This window comes from Podarcis filfolensis, assembly GCF_964270895.1.
Source record: "Podarcis filfolensis genome assembly, chromosome: 1".
NCBI lineage: Eukaryota > Metazoa > Chordata > Lepidosauria > Squamata > Lacertidae > Podarcis > Podarcis filfolensis.
Window position 1 is genome coordinate 2,241,561 of NC_139604.1, and position 22,071 is coordinate 2,263,631.

A 22,071-nucleotide genomic window follows, 5' to 3' on the forward strand; every position below is an offset into this window, starting at 1 on the left:
CTTCAGCCACAGCAGCAGCACCTGACAGAACATGATCCCAAATTCTCTGGGTGCTGGATTCTGGCCTGCATTCTGGAGGGTCACTCTCAGTTCATGACAGGAGTCAGACAGGAATCTTGCCTGTGCCCCCGGCAAAGTGAAAACGGAAGCACCACTGACAGCAGATGAAGACTTGGGTGAGGGCTTCTTCCATTCTAGACGGAACCCAGCTCTTAAGAGGAATCCTCCACCTCAGCTGGCCACCTTGAACGAGACTCCATCCCATTGCCCTTGCCATCCTCAGACTCACTATCACTGCCTTCCAATGGACCCATGAAATCCTCTGCATGCACAGTGGAAATTGGAATGTTTCTGACATTACTCTCTAAATCTGGACAACAGATTTCTTTGTCATGTGAAACATATGCAGTGATGTGGCAGAAGACAGATACTACAGCAAAGATGGGGAACCTGAGACCCTCCAGATGCTGCTGGACTACAGTTGCCATGGCTACTGGCCACGTTGGCTGATGCTGATGAGAAGTGGAATCCAGCTCCACCTGGAAGGCCACGGAATACCCACCCCTGCTACGCCAGCAACTGAAGGACTTTTCTGACTAACCTGAGCTAGGTCTTCACTTACCATCTCCATCTGAAAGGTTACATCCCAACAATGAGGGGACAGGACCTCGAGCTAAAAATCCCCATGAAATAAAGGTATGTATTTTGCATATCTCCAGTACTATGGTATAAAAAAAGATTTCTTTAAAATGTGGAATAGCAAGCAGCTGAGAGAGTCAGACTGAGTGAGGGAGTGGGAAACTAATGGCTTCAGGTTTACAGAAAGATCACAATCACAAAGCCAATTGGACCCAACACAACCAAATCATTAGCAGCAAACTTTTCCATGCAAAGAGGAAATGATAGCACACATGAGGAGAAACTCCTCATGCGCTAACGTGCCGTTTGACTAGGGTAAAAGATGCACATATCTCATTAACCAGAAAGTGAGCTGAAGGGATTGACATTCTGCTATGTCTTCATAACAGCCCTGACAGATGTAACTACGGATCTGACTTAATCACACACAGAAATGTGGCAAGTTTCGGCATGCGACACACAGGAAAATGAGTGGATTGTGAACAAACAAGCATCAGAAGCAGTCTAAATATAATCTGTCAGGGAATAACAAACAAAAATAAACAGTGTAAATATCACTATTACTAGCATATTGTCATTTTTATCACTTTCACTGCAGTCAGTACAACTAGAAGCACCAGGAGGTGTGTTCAGGTCTTCACCCTCAAGCAATTATACTGTATTGGCCTGAATATAAGCCTCACCTCTCCCCCAAATTCTAACCGTGAAAAGTTAAAGTGTGGCTTATATTCGCAGCCAGGAGCGTGGGGCAAACAGCACCAGGAGTGCGGCAAAGCAGTGCCAGCCCTGTGTGTAGTCCCCCGCCCTCTCCTGCAAGACCAGGAAGGGAGAGAGCGAGGAAGGGGAAAGGCAATGCAACACAGCTCCCCACCCCCACCCCGCCCAGTATGCACACTCTGCCTTCTGGTTTCCCACAGACATCTGGCTGGCCATTGTGAGAACAGGATGCTGGAGTAGACCCAGCAGGCTTTTCTTATGTTCTTACATTATAATTTTGCAAGGGCAGGATCAGGGCCCTGCTTGCTAGTCCCTCCCCCACCTGTCTATGTTTTGGAATAATGTCTGAAGAAGGGGGGCTGCTGGACACCTGGAAACACGCTGTATGATTTAGAACAGGAATCCCCAACCTTCAGCCCTCCAGATGTTTTGGACTACAATTCCCATCATCCCTGACCACTGGTCCTGTGAGTTAGGGATCATGGGAGTTGTAGGCCAAAACATCTGGAGGGCCACAGGTTGGGGGTGCCTGATTTAGAACCCTGATTGCAGAGTGCTCTAAATCACAAGGGGGAGTCCTGCACACAGAGAGCAGACTTCCCTCCTCAGGCTTTCCGTCAACAATGGGGCATAGTCAGCAACATTATGATAGCGGGGCAAGGGCCACCTGTAGTAATACACAGTTATTGACTCACACATATGTGCATGAAATGGTTAAACTGACCCCTGAGCTCAAGTTACCAGAGTGGATGTGGTTTTGCAGGGTCTCAGCAGCCTCTGCTTCCCCCACCCCATCCTTCTCTTTATTTTCTTGCTTCCTGGAACAAGAAGGAGCCATGTGGTCAATTTCTTCTAGCTGCAAGAAAAACCAGGTGAATTGAATATTTCCAAAAGGGAGATTTTACACCCTGCATCTTTGCTAACCCAAAAACTGCACAATCCTTTTCATAAACAAACCAACTATTTTTATTTTGAAGTTGTTTTGAACCTTCTTTTTTTTTCATCTTCATTTTACTGCTAGCAGATGGAGACTTGCTTGCTGTAATTTTTGGAAACTCTGAGTAAAAGATTCACTTATTTGCAAAGCTAAGTGTCTATGATTTATTCTAGCCTAAATATTTTTATGGGGAATGTTCATTTAAAGGAGGATGATGGCAGATATAAATCTAACCAAGTTTTTATGTACTTGGAACAATCAGCATTGTACTACCTCTGCTACCAAAGAGTAAGGATCTCTCTTCCAAATCTCTCTCTCCAACACCACTAAGTGCAACCCTGTTTTCCCCCTCACACAATTGAAATGGTAATTGTAATAGAGCTTCATTAGTAGGCAAAATAATTTCACTTAATTCAATGAGGTTGTGATCTCATAGGTGTGAATTCATTAACTGTCTACTTCTTGTTTTAAAAAAATCTTATTTTAATGTGGTTATGCCAGAAACTTGGCAGGACGAGATGTGGCCTGGAAACCTACTGACACAAACTTTAGGTATGAAATGGCTACTCCTGCCAGTCTACTGCTCGCCTAGCGCTCCAGAGCTAAGCAGACACAAGAGGAGGAGGGTATTTGCCCAGCATTAAATATCCAAAGTGCTTGAAACACATTATCTAGCTGTAATTCCTGTAGCAACCCTATGTATGACAGTCATGATTACTCCCCATATTGCTGTATGAGGTTAAGAAATAGTGACTTCCCCAAGGCCGCCTAGTGAGTTGAGGCAAAAATTGAACCAGGGACTTCCTCATTCATCAGCCTCTTAGGCACTACACTATACCGACTGTGGTGATCCCACAGGGTCCCCAGACGTTTGACGGTCTCTTGATCCCTGGGCCACCACTGTGCTCGCTTCCCCGCTGCCACCAACCCATTACTCTCTGGTAAAACACTGAGTCCAGACAGTTGTTAAAATTAAACCAAATAAACAAGTTTATTTTATAAGCGTTATCAAGTTTATGGTTTCTCAGATAATTTTCTTGTCAGTTTCTTAACCTTAGTTTCTTTACCGGCCTATATCTTCCTAATACCTTCTGACTGATTATCTCAACTATTTGACTGTCTCCTCTTAACAGATTCTCTCACTCTCTCACATCAGACTAGCCCAACCACAGACTTATCCACCCTCTCTCTTCTCTTAACTCCAGACTGACTTCTTAACCACTCTAACTCTAACTCCTCCCCTTGGGTTCCTATTGGTTAGTCATTTTACTTATGAACCCAGTATGATGTCACACACCTAGGAGGGCAAAGGCCACACCGACTCTCTCCTACTGGTGGGGAGATGCTCTGTTCCCAGACTGACACTGCATCCAGGGGCAACCACCCATCAAGCTCTGCCCGACCTTGGAAGAGAATAAGCTTTCACAGAAAAGTTGGATGAAATGGAAGGGTGAAGATTATGAATTCACTGGACTTCCCTACTTAAAACCCTGTACAATATGCCTCCTTATTTGGGGGGGGGGCGGGTTGATCGCTGCAGGGTGCCTACTGAGGATTTTGCCCAGACCCCCCTCCAACCCCTGATGCATTGCGGTTTTGCGTCACTACCTTACTAATAGTCTTCTCCTTTGCATCTCAGCCAAACCATAACCAACAGAACTTCCTTGGAATGCCAGCATGGTTCAGGGAGAGTTACAGAATTGCCACATTTGAAGACCAATTAAGCAGCAGTGGGTAGGGGCCTGAGAAAAGACCCTATCTGTGTGTCAGCATCCAGGTTGTGGAGAACCTTGCCCCATGAGGCTCACCTGGTCCCCCCTCTTTCTGTTTTCTGTTGGCTTTCTATTCCAGCTATCTTCTGCCTTGCTAGGTCAGATAATGTTCTGATTTGAATATTGTTCTTGACCGTCATGCAGTAGCAGCGAGTATGATGGGCTAGAGCTGTGGAGTTATACTCCCAACTCCCCACAGCCGTGCTGCAGCTTAACTGGACAGCACTGGGGCAGAAGGGCAGCAATACTGATAAAAACAAATAAAATTCTTTAACCTGCAAGGAAAGTTTCCTCTTTTATTCACAATATTGTCCAATTTGCTTTGTCAGTATTCTGAGAAATCCCTATTTTGGCATTAGAAGCAATCCTAGACAATAATGTGAAATTTACTCCCCTCCTCACCGGCTTGCAAATTTCTCACTTCTCCACCCTCTTGACCCTTAAATGGAATGGGGAAGCAGTGCTATGGCCTACAGTAGCCCCCAATGGTGTGTCAGCCCTTCACCCCTTCCATCCTGGATAATTTGTGTGGAGTGTGGTAAGAGTATAACAGGGTCATGCTGGGGATCTCAAAGACCCTGACAAGGTCCTCTGGCTGCCATGGTTGAGGGTCCTGCCACAAGAGATTCATTATCTGCACAATATATCAAAGCACTCCACAATTATTAATGCGCTCTTCAAATATACAGAGCACAATTTGGAGTCAAGGTTGCCAGCACAACTCAAATGCTTACGCCGAATGCAAAATGGTATTCATGAATTATGTTGGCTGAATCCTCCAAAGCCTGTTTAAGTTCACATGTAAGACAAATACACACTCCACTGAAAAGGGATTGTCCTTCCAAATTTGTTGCCAGTCAAACAGCTAAACAGCGGTGTCTACTTCAAAATTTAATTTGTGTTTATCCAGCTTTAAAAGTATTTACACAGTGGGAGCAATGAAAAAAATCCAAACAAACCATTATGGCCGGCCAAGTCAACAGCTTTCCTTTTATGCAGACTGACAGCAACATAAAGCAGCAACAGGCTTCCACCAATGGCTCTCCTTGCCACTTGCATTTGGGGCACATAGATGGCAGTGGGGGAGAGCTGTCATACACATCAGTCACCAATTCATTTTCTGTGGATCAGGGCCTTCCATGTGTACACGCAGGCACAATATTGACCTCCCTTGACAATAACTAGTTTAATCCCTTCCTCTAAGACATACACAGAGGAAGTACTATGCACCTAAACATGTTCAAAATACTCCAGTACAGACTGTGCAATAACCCAGTTTCCTAGCTAGAATGCCTTTCCTCCAAACACCATTTACAATGAATAGATGAGAAGAAAAGCATCCATTAATTGCTCTCAGGGCTCCTTCTGCAGTTAAGCAGAGTTTGACTCCTATGAATTACCCCTGTGTTCTGAAAACATAGTATGAAAAGAGGGTTTTTTCTTTAAAGCAATTCATTGTCCAGTGGGTGCATGGCAGCACTGGATTTAGGGTGCTGAGCTGAGGGGGCACAACATTGAGAAGTTCCATAACTGAGAAGGTCCATTTGGGGGCACCAAATTTTGGCCATGCACAGTGTGCTATATTATGAAAAATGACCAAAGTCTGCCCCTGGTGAAAGGTGTTTCCTGCCAATACCGTAACCCCATTTGCAAGTAGGGGAGACAGGGGAAATGGCACAGCCCCCACCCCCAGCAGGAGAATTACAGAGAGCATGAGCTAAGTGCTTTGCTTTTTGCTTGCGAACGAGGATCCTGACAGGGAAGACACCTCCAGACTGTGGCTATTTTAGGGTGGGATTCAGTCACATACCAGCAAATTCCAGTAATGCAATCAGAGTCGATTTGGAGATTTTGTGCAACAAACCTGCACTTCTTGCGATAAGGAAGGTGATGGTGAAATTCATGGGGAAATGTGGGGTGGGTTACATTTGCTTGATGAATGCTGTCCAATCTCCCTGCAAATGAATCAGGATGGAGGCTCAATAAATACCCGAGTGAGGTATTTTCCCAGCCGCTTGCTAAATCCATCCTCATCACTACTATCCCTTCCCACTCCAAATCTATTTAGCTTAAAATTACAGCCACTGTGATTCCAGATACAGACTGTAGTTATGTGCAAATAAGCCACATTTAATTCTATGTGATAGAATTCTGAAATCAACCAGACATAAATGGGATTATGTACATTTATGATTGTGATCATAAATGGGATTGTGTACAATCCAGAAGTTCCAGCATATTGGGACTTTAAATTCTCACTGGTTCATACTAATTATTTTTCTGAAGTGTTTACAAATGCATGGTGTTTCCTGTTGTCTCCTATAAACTTACTATGTAATTGTTGGTCTTCTTATTGAGAGGTTTATTTTATTCATCCATAGTTCCTGAATTAAGTCCTTCATATCGGAATTGTCTACCTCTTGAACTCTTTCTCCCAGTTTAGTTATGGCACTCAGTGCAAGTAAAGTAATGCAAGTTAGTAGCTAGTGCCATATTCTGTTTGCATAAAGCAAATATAAGCAGACTGTGTGAATACTGGTCCCTAGGCAACAACAAACTTTTTACAGGACAATTAACTCTTTCCCAGTACATGGTCAAGTTACTGAATAATCAGTTCTTTGCTGCCTGCCTTATGTGGTGCCTTTTGGAAACATAGGCAAAGTTGATGGGTGTCTACGGAGCTATTCAGGGAATACCCTGGGAAGTGCATTGCTACTATTAATATTTTATTAAATTTATTACTGATCCTACACCAGAAAGGCCCTGGGGGGAGGGGCATGTTACAGAAAAATAAAATACAGCATTAAAAACATATTTTTAAAAATTACAATCACAATTAGAGTGGGTCCAAAAGATAGAGTCAATGGCCAGGATAAAGAGGCGTGTTTTCAGCATATGACAAACGCTGTACAGTGAAGGGGCCAGGTGCACCTCCGTTGTGAGGGAATTCCACAATTTAGGGACTACCACAGAGAATACTCTGCCCCGGACACCCTAGCCCCAAAACTTCTGGGGGCAGTGGAACTACCAAGATCAGAGAGGGAAAGAGGTAGGAAAGGAGGAGGGAACGAGGCAGTTTTTCAGACACAGTATTTAGGGCTTTAAACACTAGTGTGAGCACCTTAAATAATGTGTCCTTTCCCCTCCCCCTCTCCCCCACCTCCTGGGCGGCTTGAACAGCACTACAAGGCTTCTATTCTAGGCTGGTAAAAGCCCTGAACAAGAGCATTCCTTGGGGGTGGCAATACGCCACATCATTTTGTTGCAGGTCCCACTTGTCATTTTGAAAACCAGTCTCTCCTTGTTAGCAAACAGAGTGACATATTTTGTTTTGCCTCATCTGATCTGTTCCCTCAGAGGGTTTTGTGCAACCTGAATCAAACTGAAGGTGGGGGGAAAGTCTGACTCACCAGTTGCTATATTTTCTTTGTAGCTGCACACTGAAGGCTTGAAACCCGAGTTTCAGATGATCTCCTCCCCTTGCCAAGCCAAACTATATATAGCCCAGTGACCACAGGGTAGAATGCAAAAGGCAGTTAGCCCTTAAATCCCACTTGTTTCAATGGGTCTGAAGTGCACTTGGATTGCACCCATCATTTGCTCAATGATCTCCTTGTTATCAGATCAAACGTGTGACAATGCAAAAGGCCTGAGCACTGCGCAAGAGCGTTTCTTTCTCTAAAAGGAATCAGTGTCAACTGAGTGAACGATGACCCACAACAGCTTACCTGGTCCACACTCCCTCTTTAGATGAAACAATATTAGTTGGCAAGCTTTACTTTTTTAGATCTTGAAAATATGTACCAGTATTTATGAAACTCAAAGGAAAATGTCTATATGCTGATTCTTGGCAGACCAATATTCTAAATACAGCCATGCCTCTTAAAAAGAGTTCAAAAATAAATGTCAATATTTAATCACAAGTAGCATTCAGGATATGACCATATTTGGAATACAGCTCCAAATGCAAGTATTTACAACATTAACACAAAAGCACTTGGATGTCACGTTTAGCTCCAGCCCAAAGAAAGGACATCAACTTGACAGAGAAAATTTTGCCATGATGAAGCTCTTGCCAAGAGGCCCCACTTGACAGAGAAAAATCCTCTGAAGGAAACGTGGGCTAACCAATATATCAGATAAAGTAGTCTCCTTGTTATGGAAGGGGAAAGCACATACAAAAAATTAACTGCACTGTTTGACAGAGCAGCTGGATACTTCAAACTGTGCAGAGTTAACTTGGCTTTACTTATTCAACAGCTCTGTAGTTCTTGGATTTAAAATGGTAAAAGGGCTCAGCTGAAGCTGTAGAGGGAACAACTTTCACAAAAGCTTTCTCCTGCTGTAATAATGGTCAGGGATTCCTTTTTTTAAAGGGGATCTGCAAAGGGAGGGGGTAACTATGTTTGCCCATTCAGAGGGAGAGCAGGAAGGACTGTCCTCACTCCAAACTCACTTCATGATGTTATCCTACTTAATGTGCAGTCTGCGTCCCAGGAAAATATAGTTTCAAAGATAAATATAGAACCAAAGGAGCTGCTGACTGATCTGCCAACAGCTTAACGAAAAAATGGGCAGGAACATTTGAGGAGCCCACCACAGCATTTTGGTTGATTCCATCAGCTGCCCATCAACAGAGGAAGTATGGACCAAATTCCACAGCCTTCTTTTGGCAGGAGATGTTGCCCCTGAGTGCAGGAGCAGCACAAGGTGACTGTGAAGTGGGGAGACTCCTGGCATACCCTGGAACCTTCATTTCCCAGGAATTTCAGAACACCCCCCACCCGCACAGGAGTAAACAACCTCACTTTTTCTTCTTCTTCTAGAGCCACAAGAGCAGAATATTGCAATTAACTGTTGTTGCTGGTTCTCTCATACAAACTAGCCATTCTTGTAAGGTTTTCTTCAAAATGAAAATTTTCTCTAATCCAGTGGAAAATTCCTGTCCTGGTACTGAGATTACCATTTTACCACTGTAGCTGTGCTTTTAGCAACTACATGATGTGGAAAAGATATTAGTAATGGTTATCACCATTTTCTGAAAATCTTCACATCAAACCACTGTTAAAGCTAAAGGAGAGCAGACTATGCCACTTTTTCAGGTTAACCAGTAAATCTATTCAGTGTTCCCAATGTTCTTGAAAAGTTAAAATTCAATTAGAATAAATAAAAAACAATATAACTTTCAAGTCTAATTGCTAAGCACTATTGTTCAGAACTGGGGTGGGGAATCCCTGGTCCTCCAGGTGTTATTAGGCTCCAACTCCCATCAACCCCAGCTGTCATGCAACATCTGGAGGTCTGCAGATTCCCCTCTTCCAAATGTTTATCTTGTGAAGCCCAATTCCATATAGGGTAAGACACACCTGAGTTTGAGATCAGGCTGTTAATACACAAGGGGCTTCACAGTCTCTCTCTACTCTGATCCCCAGTTCTCATTTTACACATGGCAAACTCTTGCTATTATTTATTTTTAAATCTATATGCCACCTTTCATCACAAGATCTAAGGTGGTTCACAGAATAAAATGCAAGATAAAAACCCAAGTAAATAATTAAAACAAAAACAACAAAACAATAGCCCCCCTTCCCACAGACGCATTTAAAAGGCTGTGGGATATTAATCAGCCAAAAGCCTGGTTGAAGAGGAACATTTTCTCCTGGTGCCAAAAATATATATATAACGAAGGCACCAGGCAATCCTCCATGGGAAGAGCATTCCACAAAGGGGGAGCCACTGTAGAAAAGGTCCCGTTCTCGTGTTGCCATCCTCCAGACCTCTTGTGGAGGAGGCACACAAAGAAGGGCCTCAGATAATGAACACAGAGTCCAGGTCAGATTATATGGGGAGAGGCAGTCCTTGAGGTATTGCAGTCCTGAGCTGCAATGGGTGAAGAAGAATCTGAACCATGATCCAAATCAAACACTCTGATCACTGAAATTTTCCTCCTTTAATGCAGTCTTTCCGTTAGCTGTTCACCGTGGGCAAGTAACGGTTCTCTCCAGGAAAGCAGCTGGAACTGATCTGACTTCCTTGCAGCCCATCAGCACACTTAGGTGGGCTCATAATTCTGGTCCTGCTTATCTCCAAGGCAACACTAGTGGACTTCAGATCAGAGCTTACCGCAGGGGCTGGGGACCTTTTTTTCTGCCAGGGGCCACATGCTGGTGGCAGGCCAGGCCAGAGTTGGTGGTAAGAGGGGTCAAAGCCTGTTATGGGCATGGCTGGAGCCCCAAGCAAGCAGGCACTCATTTTCTCTCACTCTCTCTTTTTTCCTTTGCCTCTTTCTCCCTGCTGGAGAATGGACAAATCACTTTTGCTGGACTGATGGCTTGCAAAGGGCTTTTCTCCTCCTCCCATCATTCCACCCATTTCAGGTTTCTCCCCACCCCACCCCCAATCACCCTCCAGACTCCTCTCACCTGCATGAAATTAGGCAACGTGAGTCCCTGAAGGTGAAAGTTCTCCCCTGCTGGACACACCATCCAACATATGCCGCTGGCCAAATTCCACCATGATCATCTCCCGTGCAAGGTTCTCTGAAATGCATGGGAGAGGCACGGGTGCCCCTTCTTTCCCCCCAAGGTGTACTGTTCTCCAGTTTAGGAGCCACCCGCTCTGAAACACTTCCGCTCAACTCTCACTGAGAACGTGAGGCGGCACCAGCAGTCATACAGAGCAAGGCTGCTTGTGGACTGCAGCTTAATACAGTGACCTCCTCTCAGAGGATGCATCCGTCATGAGATAATAGGTTGACAATGGATCAGCAAATGTTTACAATTAAAACACTTCTGTTTAACTAAAGTGTCTTTCTTCCCTCTGGAGCCAGGAGAAGCTATAAGAGATTGTGCCCAGGGGAGGCATCAACATCCTGTTAAGGACCAATTCGGCCTTGGGAGTCAGTGTTCTAAAGAGCAAGTGACCCTGGATCGATGCCATTTTATTTTCTTTCAGGCATAAATCTGGGCAGCAGAATAGCTTTGTGATTGTCCACTCAGCCAGCCATGTCAGATTGATCAGAGATGGGTAAATAGAGAGCAGCTCAGGCTCCATCCACCATCCTGAACTGAAGGGTTTAGATTCAAGACAATCTAGTCAGTCGGACAAACACAGTGAAACCTAAAGGCAGCTAAGTATCAATGGATTCCAGAGTTGGACTACATCAGATTATGAAGGAAAGGGCTCCATTACTGTAAGTTATTTTTTACATATTGTGATTTATTTATTTATGTTTAAAAAAAGGAAAAATTTGTGACATGCAGCTCGATACTACACTGATTTACCTGGAGCTAAATGAACACAGTGGGGCTTATTTCTAAGAAAAGGATTACACACCTAAAGTCTAGGCGCTCTAGCAAAACTAGACGGTGGGTTAGGATCATTAACTCTAGTAACGGCAAAAAACAAAGACACCTAGAGAAGAAATAACACGGAGGGAAAGACTAGGCAACGACTGAACGAAAAGGAAAGACAGTTGATAAGGGGAAGGAAGGAAGGTTAGCCAGCAAGAAAAGAACAAGAGGCAAAACACAGAGGGAATAAGAAATGATATTTCAACTATGGCTAACAGAGAAGAAAGGCTTGTGCAAAAATAAGTAGAATTATTAATATCTTGCAATTGCCAATGGGAAAAGCCTAACAGAAGGAAATACAAGAGGATCAGTTAACTAAAAATAGAAAAAAGACCAAACATTCATGGACAAAAACAACAACAATTCAGTAGAATTGTAAAAAGAGGAAAACAGTACACACCAGAAAGAGTTTTCCTAAAACAATGATTTGAAGAATGAATATTCTGCTTCATTCTCAGTATGCCAGGAAGCTTCGTGCTATAAGAACAGAATGGAAAGCCGCAGTATATGTAAATCAAAAGGCTAGCATTTGCCAAACTTTTTCACATCTTTGTCTGTTGAGATTTATCATGGCTCTCACATTTAGCCTGCAACTGTTTACCTAAGCCAGGTTTAAATTCTTTTAGGCCTACTGGGGAAATGCAATAGATTGCAACTAATATAAATATCCCTATTTGGGCAGAATGGACTGAATATCATCAAGGCTATCTGTCATTTCAAGCTCACAGGAACCACGTATGTATATAAAAACGGGAATTCTTTTAAAAAGAGGATCAAAGCCAACACAGCCCCCTTATTGCCTTAAAATTAAATAGAGCTTTTACTCTTGACTATATTTTGTCTCTCAGTTCCAGTATGATTATCTGGCTTCTGGCTCACATGTAATCAGAACCTCACATTTATCTGGATTTATTCAACCATGTTTGGAGACACCTTAAAATCGTGAAGGAAAAATAGCTGGCCTGTATGCCTTAGGCAGAGATCCAAATTAAACAATGCAACATAATGTGTGTGGACCAGAATGCCTGATCAAATCTGTCCAGCACACAAAACAATCACTTTACTATGTGTGGGAGGTTATGGTGATGGTGTTAATTTTTAAAGAAAGGTGCTGCAGAGAAGCATGAGCGGTGAGATCTGCACTCGTAAACAACATGCAGCATAACCCCACACATGTCCAGTGTAGCTGGACCAAAAGGATTTATGCCAACATACAGCCAGATCCTAATCGTGTTAAAAGATTTCAATGCGCTATAGTTTTCCTTAGGACAATTTACAACCTTAAAAGTTCCATTCAGTCCCAGTTCCATTCAGTCCATAAATATAATTCAAGAAACTAGGTAAGACAATACCTTTTTACTGGACCCATCTCCCTTGATGGACAAGATTCTAACACCAATGAGAACCGTAAACGGGGTTTCCTTTCCTCACTGATTTTTGTCTATCTTATTCTCCAAGAACAGCAGGTTTAAATGTTTTGCTAATGAGTCTAAAAATAATGAAACTTTCCAGTATGAAATGAGGCAACATTCTTGGAACCTCCTCTTTTAAATAAATCTCATAGAGACTGGGGTTGTCTATATATTATTCAAGCAATAAAATTAACCAAACACACAGGGAGAATTTCTTGCGATTTCTTTGGAGAAAAGAACTCAAAACAAAATCTGCTTCTTTATTTTTTATTTATTTTTTTGGTAGCGTACCAAAACAAAAAAATACAACCAGCAGCCTGAATTTCCATGCTGTTCGCATAGAGCAGTAAATAAGGTGCATCCCTCCCACTTCTTAAGGAATTAGCATTTCAAAAATACACCACTTTCCCCCCCTGAACTCCAAGCCGTGTCTAATAATGCAAGAAGCAGATTGTCTCCCCTCGTTTCCTTAATTTGTTTCATCTAAAAGCAATTCACTCAACATCTTGTCGCCCTCTGGCAGCTCAGTTTACTTATCCACACTTAATTTCTCATTTGGACCAAAACAAACTCCTCCAAACTGCTACTGGCTGAAGGGAAGGGAAGACAAGGAAAAAGAGCTCCCTGTGTAGATTTACCAGGGGATGATTAGCTGTACCTCTCCATCTCTCCACACACAAACATAGAGAGCTTGAGACAGGCGGTTGCTGCAAGGGAGTGGGCCCTGGACATGAAGGAATATTCCACTGGGAAAATATCTTGTAAAAGCTCCACTGAAATGAATGGGAGATGTGTGAGACCCCTACTGTTGTCAGTGGGGCTTGCTCAGTATGACTTTCCTAGAGATTTGCCTTAGGAGATCCCACAAGCACATGCATTGTCTTTGGCCCTGTCAATGTTTTGTGAGAGCAGGCAAGCTTCTGAGTAACACGGAACTATTCCTAAAGCATCTATTGTTTTCAGATGGCGGTTTCATCCTGCCATATTTATGTCTGCTTTGCTCTAAGTAGAGCTGAGTAGTTTGCACTACTTCCATTCAGCACAAAGGAAATTTGATGGCGCCTGAAACTTGTATAAAGTCAATGGTCCAGTAAAACAAAACATGTTCTTATCAGCTCTCTCTTTCTCTTCTACTGTCTCTCTTTCACATGCACACCCAGACGTCTCTATTGCATCTGTATCTTTGCCTTTGCCTTTGCCTTTCCCTAGCCAAGCAGTGGTGTTGCCATTTGCAAATGCCCACATCTTTGCTCCAGTCTCTTGCCCAAATGTTCCATCATTGAAAACCTGAGCAGCAGAAGGCTTGAAAAAGGAAAAAAAGCAGCACTTGCTACCAATTACTCTAAAGCAACATAAAAACACAGGGATGCTCTCTTTAAGAGCACTGCAGAATAAAGTAGGTGTTTGGAGGGGGGGAGGGAGGGAGAGAGAAAGTTGCTGAGAAGAGAGGAATCCCCCCAAAACCCCGAAACCCTAGAAGCTCAAAGAGCCACAAAGCCCCTTCAAGAAAAATCCTCGACCCTATGAAACGCCCAGTCGAAAGAAATCTTTCTGCTTTTGGGCGGGGGGAATCAACAGTGCCTTCTGAACCCCCACCCCCAAGAACGAGGGAGATCAAAAGCAAGGGCGGAGCGAAGGAGACTAGATTCCTGAATTCATCTGGACATTTATGGTACGCTTATCTGGAGCCGCGGCTCCTCCAAAGGCGTCAAGAGTCAACAGCAAAACGTGCGTGGCAGCGACACCGTCAACACGCGAGAAAAGTCCACAAAATTCGGCCCAGCAAACAGCCCTGCGAGCGCAAAAGAAGCCAAGGAGGGCTAGCGGACAATCACAGAACTGTAGAGTTGGAAGGGGCACCGAGGGTCATCTAGTCCAACTCCCTGCAACGCAGGAATCTCAACTAAAGCCTCCATGGCAGATGCGCCCCCCCCACCTCCGCTTCAAAACCTCCAATGAAGGTCCACCACCTTCCGAAGCTTTGTCTGTTTATGTCACCCTGGTGCCCAAAGGTCTAGATTCTTGGGAGCAGTAACTTAACTTATCCTAATTCGCCTCCTTTCTTGGAAGTAAACGCCAGTGAAATTCTCTGGACTCTTTACTACCAAGAAAACAAGATCCGTTGGGAGAAGCAGCTCCTGGCTACAGCATCCCGGCAGGAGAGATCCAAGTGTGTCCAACTTTGCGCTCAGATTCTGCCCGGCCCTCCCCGGAAAGCAAACCTGGCTGACCCTGATCCCTCCCCACCCACCTGCGAGGGGTCGTGCCTCTGGGTCAGTAAGAGAAGGACCCACAAGCGAAGCCCGCCACCCAGAAAGGAGAAGCTCCTGCGCAGGAGATGGGAGGGAGGGAGGATCTCCTGTTCCAAGAGGCGCCCGGGGCGCCGAGCGGGGATAACCGAGCTGGAAAAGCCCCGATCTGTATTCAGTACCCGTTCCTCCAGGTGGCAGCTGCAAACAAGGGGGCTTCTTCTCCCTCCCCGGGAGGACCCTTACACCAAACAAAGCTGGGCACCTCGGGCAGGATCCACCCAAAGTTAAACCCTCACTCTCAGCTCCAGGCGAACCGAGGGGAGGGGGCTCCTGCCAGCCTTCCTGTGGAAATCAACGGAGGCGTGGAATGTGCTGGGACCGGGTTGGATCATGCCCCTTCGTTCGGGTGCCAAGAAGCCTCCCCGCCTCCCGGCTCTCCTCTCCAAGCCAACCGAGAGTAAGCAGAAACGACCCCGTTCACCTCCGCAGCCCTGTCCGAGGGCAACCAGAACCGGTGGGCTGCTGTCCCGCTGGAAGGAAAGCCGGCCCCAGCCCTCCCCGCCACACACACCCCGGGGCCGCAAGCGAGAGGCACCTGCCAGCCTCGACAGCGCCGGACGCGCATTTGCCAGAAGCGCCCTCCGCCGAGGGCTACAGAAGGACTGGAGCCACCTTCTCCCTGGCGCCCGGCACCAAGAGCTCGCCTGCTCCGGAGCCTCTGCTTGGAGTCCGAACCCGAGCCAAAGAGGCCCGTCTCGAACCAAATCGTTTCAGTACGTTTTAAATGAAAACCGGATCCTGCACCACAAGCGCGCGCGCGCGCAAATAAAGCGCCCCAGAGGGAAGCAGGTGGCAGCGGCCCCTGGAAAGAAGCAAACCACCCCCTCAACTTGCTTTAGCTGCCTGTACCAAATCTCCCGGTTTGAAATATTATCCGGGGGTGTCCTTCTGGGAGCATGAAAAGCCGCTAAGATTTATTTATAGAGAGGGAGGGAAAGTCTGCCGATCTTCAGAGGACATGTTAAACGGGGAAAAGAAGGAACCTCGGCTGGATCCAAAGCAACCCTAGAAAGAAGCAGAGCGAGAGCCGCGAGCCGCGAGGCAGAAGCGGAGCGCACCTGACTGAGCAGCGCCGAGGCGGAAGGTGCCGGCGATCGCGAGGAAGCTGACCCAGCAGAGCACTCTTCGTGCCGGCTTCTTCGTCATCGTCGGGCTTGGATCTTCTGCTATTTTTTGGCAGGGACAAGGAAGAAGGAGACTCGGAAGGACGCTCTCCTGGGCTGCCCAATTACATGGTCCAGGCGGCGGCCTCGTCTCCCTCCGCTCAGCGCCCGCGATGGCAAGCGCGCAGCGTCCTCTCGGCTCGCCCTCGCGGAAGGTGCGCCGCCGGCGGGAAGGCGCGCTCGGCCCCCGCCAAGCCGAGGACGAGGGGAGCCCCTCTCAGGTGGCGAGGTCTTCTCTCCCGGGAGCCCCTTTCAAGCGCTGGGCATGGCCTGCTGCTCTGGACCGGAGGACCTTCCCAGAAGCCCTGACCCGCAACTCCCAAAAGTTGTTGCCACAGTTTTCAAAAGGGCAAAACAAGCCGAAAGCCAGAAGACCCCAAACGCCCCGGCGGGGCAAAGCTCCTCTTCCGCCGCTTCCTTGGAGTCCGCTTCTCCGCCGGCTCCTAGTCCACCCTGCGGCCGCCTTTCTCCGGCTCCCTTCCTCGATTCCCTGGGTGTTGAGCGGAGCGCGGAGAAACAGAGCGCGCGAGCGATCCTGGGCGGGGGGGGGGGGGTGCTGCTGCTTTGCTTTAGTTTATTTCCCTGCCTCCCGCTTTCTCCCTCCAGTCCAGGAGCTGCTGTAGTAGTAAAACCTCGGCGCGTCGATTCCCATTGATTCCCAGGACTCCGGCTGCTGCCCAGATTAACAATCCAGCCGGCCGACCAAGCCACCCCCACCAGCCCCCAAAAATCCCCAACCCAGAAGCAGGAGGAGATGATAGGCTGGAAGAACTCAGCGCTGGCCCCGCCTCCTCGCTGCCTCTGAGCCCCGCCTCCCCCCCCCCCCCGCATTCTGGGATCAGCCGCCCTCCTCCTCCCCCCCCCCCGCCACCAAAATACCCGGGAAACACCTGTCAGGGGCGCGGGGCGCGCGCGTCGAGCGGGGCGCGCGGCTGCTGCGCGCAGGTTACCATGGAGCAAGGCGGAGGCAGCCGCTGCCAGCGAGCGCCACAATGTGCCTTTTCAGGCCCGGGCAGGAGAGAAAAGCGGTTTTGTGTTGGGCTTTGCTCTTTAATGTGCCGTTTCAGGCATTTCCTTGCGGATTTATTCCGCCGGGCTCCCTCGGCTTTGTTTTGCCGGCTCCCTCTCGTGACGCCGGATCCTTCCAGGCTTACTCGGAAGGAAGTCGCGCTTTAGATTCCAGTGGAACTTACTCCCGCACCCCGAATAAAAGTGTGCAGGGCAGAGGATCGCAGTCGCCGGGGGTGCATGTGTGTACTTACTAGAAGCACAGACAGGTGTGATTCCGGTAGCGCACACGCCCCGGTAAAAAGAGGTGCCGCTAAATCGGAATCTCGTTTCCTTTCTCTCTGACAAGGAGAGCGCGCAAAGAAAGACTCGGAAATCGAACCACCCAAATCAAATCTGGGGTCTCTCCCTCCCTCTCTTTACCACCAGACATAGGAGGGAGGCGAAGACCCGTAGAGTTCAAGTCCGCGCCAAGGCATACAGCAGGCGGCGGGGTCCGCTCCGTTGCGCGCGGGTTATTTCCCTTCCAGAGCGATTCCTCGCCGCGACGGCTCTGGGAAACTGAAAGGGAAAGTGAGCCGGGGCGACGAGGCTCGACGGAGAGCGAGCGGAACTTTCTCCTCTTCCTGCAGACGGAGACGATCCGCCTCAAACTCAGGCTGCTGGTTCGCGGATGCCCCTCGGATGGAAAGCTTAGCGCAAAGACAGAGAGGAAAGGAGGACTTCGCAGACTCCGGTGACCGGCACCACCTCCCTGCCCCCCTGTTCCATTTTTTGGGGGTGGGGTGGGGTGGGGTGGGGAGGTTTGGTGTGCAGAGCCCCAGCCAAGTCCTCAGGTCTGTACAGGAATATGCTCGCGTTTTCCTTTCATACCCACACGTCTTCTTTTTGTTTTTGGTCCTGTCTGATCTGTTTGTGGTGAGTGTATGAGTTGGAATGGAAGACTTTGCAAACGTGTATTGATATATGTGTTTGGGATGATGAGACAGTTGTTTCTTTCTTTATGCTGCTGTTTGGAGAATTATTTTTTTTAAATCATGGTTAAACTGTTTAAAATGAGGTTTCTTTCTTTCTCTGTTTTTGATAGCTCATAAATAGCAAACCTTTCAGCGCAGGAATACTGGCCCTCCAGAGGTTGTTGGGCTACAGTTCCCATAATTCCTGTCCACCAGCCACCCTGACGGGCTGATGGGGTTTGAGGTCCAAAAACACCTGAAGGGCCACCACTGAATTATGGGATACTGAACTGCCTCCTCAGCCTCCCTAAACAGCGCTCCTCTGTCCTACGTCCTTTTAAATTGTGTGAAGACCACTGGACTCTTGTGGTACTTCTCTGTTGTATTTTTTTCTCCACTAGAAATGAGCATAAATCAAGATGGAAGTCTCAAATGTTGTTAATCCTCCAAAGCCAGATGTTGGATTGCAAATCCCATCACCCTGATCATTGGTCAGGATGGCTGGGGCTGGTGAGAGATGCAATCCAGCAACACCTGCTTGCAGGGAAGCGGAGCAGCTCAGAGGCTGAGCACCCGCTTTGCACACCAAAGGTCCCAGTTTCAATCCACAGCATTTCCAGATAAGGCTAGGAGAGACCCCAGTCAGTCTGGGGAGATAGAACTGAGCTAGATGGAGTGATGGGTCTGATTTAGTAAAAGGCAGTTTCCTCACACCCAGAGATTTCCACCACTACTCTAAAAGGATAACAGCATCTGTGGTATTTGATTTGCAGTCAAATCTAACAATGCATATTCTTGTGAATTAGCATGTGAAGGGGTTAAGACCACAGAGCCACATTGAGGATAGGCCGACTCAGACCATAGGAATGTAATTGGTGGAGAAGGTTCTATAGCCCCTGTACTGATGGGCAAGGCACTTGGGTAGTAGATAAGGTGTCACACAGAGAGCAGTTGGTTTCCTTGATTCCCATTCTGCTTTAATTCTGTGGGTTCTTTATGCCAACCATTCTGTTCACATTGAGACCTTCTGCAATTAATTCAAGAGCTGCTACGTGAACAGTATGCTGTACTATTTCTTTTCATTTTTAAGACTTCCCCTCCTCTACTGATGTTTATAAGTGATCATTGATGAAACACAGCTTGAAGGAGCACATAGTCTCCTGGGCACACACAATTCAAAGAGCCCCAGAGAGGGGCACCACAGTTCCTTTTTCACCCTGTTTCATCAAGTGTCACAAGTGGAAGGAAATGAAAACCCCTCGAAGCCTGGAAAACAAGATGGAGAAATGACAAAAGATCCCTCAGGCATCAGTGCTGCTCTGCAAACAAAGCCAAGTAAATTGGAGATCTTGGAGAAATTCAGACAGGGAGGATTTTGTAAACATCCCTGGTGTTAGTCGTCTTGTGTCCTGAATTCACTGAGGGAGAAGTAAAGAGCTGGTTTGTCCCACTAAAAATTATTTGTCTTTTCCTTCCCATCCTTCTCATCATATACCTTTCTGTTCCACACTAACTCCAACTCTAGGAATCACACACAAGCCCCTCACCTGGCATTTCCAGTGAGAGGGGGAGCTCCTTTTGCATCTGGCCCAGTGCCTTGGAGATCACCTTTGGGGCTGGCTGCAAAACAGTGAGATAGACATTGTGCCTCCTTTTCCTCACCATTCAGATGCTGTCTGAGTGGGAAGTCTTTGTGGGATGTGATCCATGAGAGGCAATCAGTACAACATTCCTTGAAATGCTAGAGAAGACATGCGAGGGAATGTTTGGTCCAGCGAGTTGAAACTTCCTGTTCCTCCTGGCTGGAGCATCCTTCCTTTTGCATGTGATAGAAGGTGGGCATGACCTAACCTGTCCAGGTAACAAAAGGATGAGTCATGCAGCAACCTCTCTCTTTTTTGACTTCCTTCTTCGTTTGACCAGCTTTTAGCTAGGACTGCTCTGCTAGCTAGCAGAAGCACTGGGGTTATTCCTCCATATGGGGTAGATCCACATGTACATATTTGTAACTAAGTCTGCCTTCAGGAATCCAACTGTGAACTGATGTAAGTAAACTTCTTTTATTTGCTCTGGAGCCTGCAAGGTTTTGTGTTTCTTTGGTCCATGTCACACTGGCCTAAGGTTTGCTCATGGCTGTCTGTGGTTCTTGTTTTCCTTTCTCCTTCCACATTTGGCAGATACAGTGCAGGTTTAGGTGAAGGAAAATATTGGTGAGCACTAGTATGCAAATTCTGTACAATGGTTTGTCAGGAGATGAGCAAAATACTCAAATATCGCAGTCCAATTTCACCACAGCTTTGTTTACTAAATCTATGGGATGATCAACTGAAAGGCTTCAGCTCTCAGGAATTCTTGATGTTGATGCCTGCCAGAACTTCAATTGCTCAGAAATGGAAAAGCTCACAGGACTTGCAACTTTCACTTTGGTATACAGATATGTGGAGTTTAGCAGCAGCTGAAAAACAGCAACTATAAATTACATTTTGCCAAAGGCTCAGGGAATCCTGAAAAATTCTATGCTGTTTGGTGGGGTTTTGTCTTAAATACTGGGCAACAAATACAAAGACACAGGATGCCCTCTCCATTGTACAATGTGAAATTGGGTTTTCCTGGTGGTCTTAAGTACTCTACTTACCTGATTCAAGTCTCTTCTGGATATACAGCACTTTGTTTTTTGTATTTGTACTTCAATTATTTTTATTGTATTGATTTTATTTGATTTGTTTCAGTTTAAAAAATTAAATAAAAATGAGCCATGCATTCAAATGTGGAAAGGACAGTGAGATCTGCTGATGTCCTTCCAGCCTGGCAGTGTAAAGCCACCTTGTTAGCCACTACAAGGGCTCATAAAGTCCACTTTTGTTGTCCACCCGTTAGTCTCCACACCACAGGTGTATAATTTAAGAATATGTGAGCAGTCACAAATATGAATAAATTTTCTAAAACACAGTTATTGCCAACAATAATTTCTGACCAGAAAGTGGACACCAGAGGACATATTCAGCACAGTGTTTCCATCAGCTAGGGAGATGGCTTATAATGGATGGGCAAGAGTGGCTCTCCTGGTTTTGGACTCCAACTCCCTGCCAGCGTGATCCAGAATGGATGCTGGAGATGGATAATAGTCCACCATAACAGGAGGCCCATAACTCTGCTCACCCCACACCCCTGGCCTTTAAGGTCTCAGATTTCCTAATATATTAATAGCAATTGTGGGGACAGATTATCAGACTTGAATTAAGAAGGACTGCATTGAAACCTAGGCTGTGTACACACCATGCATTCAAAGCACATCAGTTTCCCCAGAGAATCCCGGGAACTGTAGTTTACCTCTCACAGAGCTACAATTCCCAGCACCCTTATCATTTCACATGATTCCTTGGGGGAAGTCATGTGCTTTAAATGCATGTTATGTATGCAGCCTGACTGATTCTTGCTAGGTGATCTTATCAAGCTAGTTACTATCTCATCACAGTGATCTTCAAATGAAGGGCAGTATAGAAATTATATAATATATATAATATATAATAATATAATATAATATAATATAATATAATATAATAATATAATATAATATAATATATAATATAATATATATATATATATATATATATATATATATATATATATATATATATATATATAATATAGTATAATAAATTATTACCTCTATTATACTTTGCAGGGTATGAGGGGGATATAGTGGATATAGGAGGAACTGATATAGTGGAAGGTTTGTAATCGACATAAATTGGCCCATGCATTGCCATAAAAAGAGACCAGAAATTTCACTCTTGGGAAAT

General features: G+C 45.9%; 1 protein-coding gene across 4 annotated transcripts in view; it reads right to left on the minus strand.

Moving 5' to 3' along the window:
* Positions 1-21,774, minus strand: part of ERBB4 (erb-b2 receptor tyrosine kinase 4) — a 799,874-nt gene extending 778,100 nt beyond the window's left edge. For all 4 annotated transcript variants that reach the window (XM_083626464.1, XM_083626462.1, XM_083626465.1 and 1 more), the window contains exon 1: positions 16,200-21,774. In XM_083626464.1, coding sequence (XP_083482590.1) covers positions 16,200-16,287 — 88 coding nt within the window. In that variant the 5' untranslated portion in view covers positions 16,288-21,774. The remainder of the gene's footprint in view (positions 1-16,199) is intronic.
* Between the last annotated feature and the right edge of the window lie 297 nt (positions 21,775-22,071).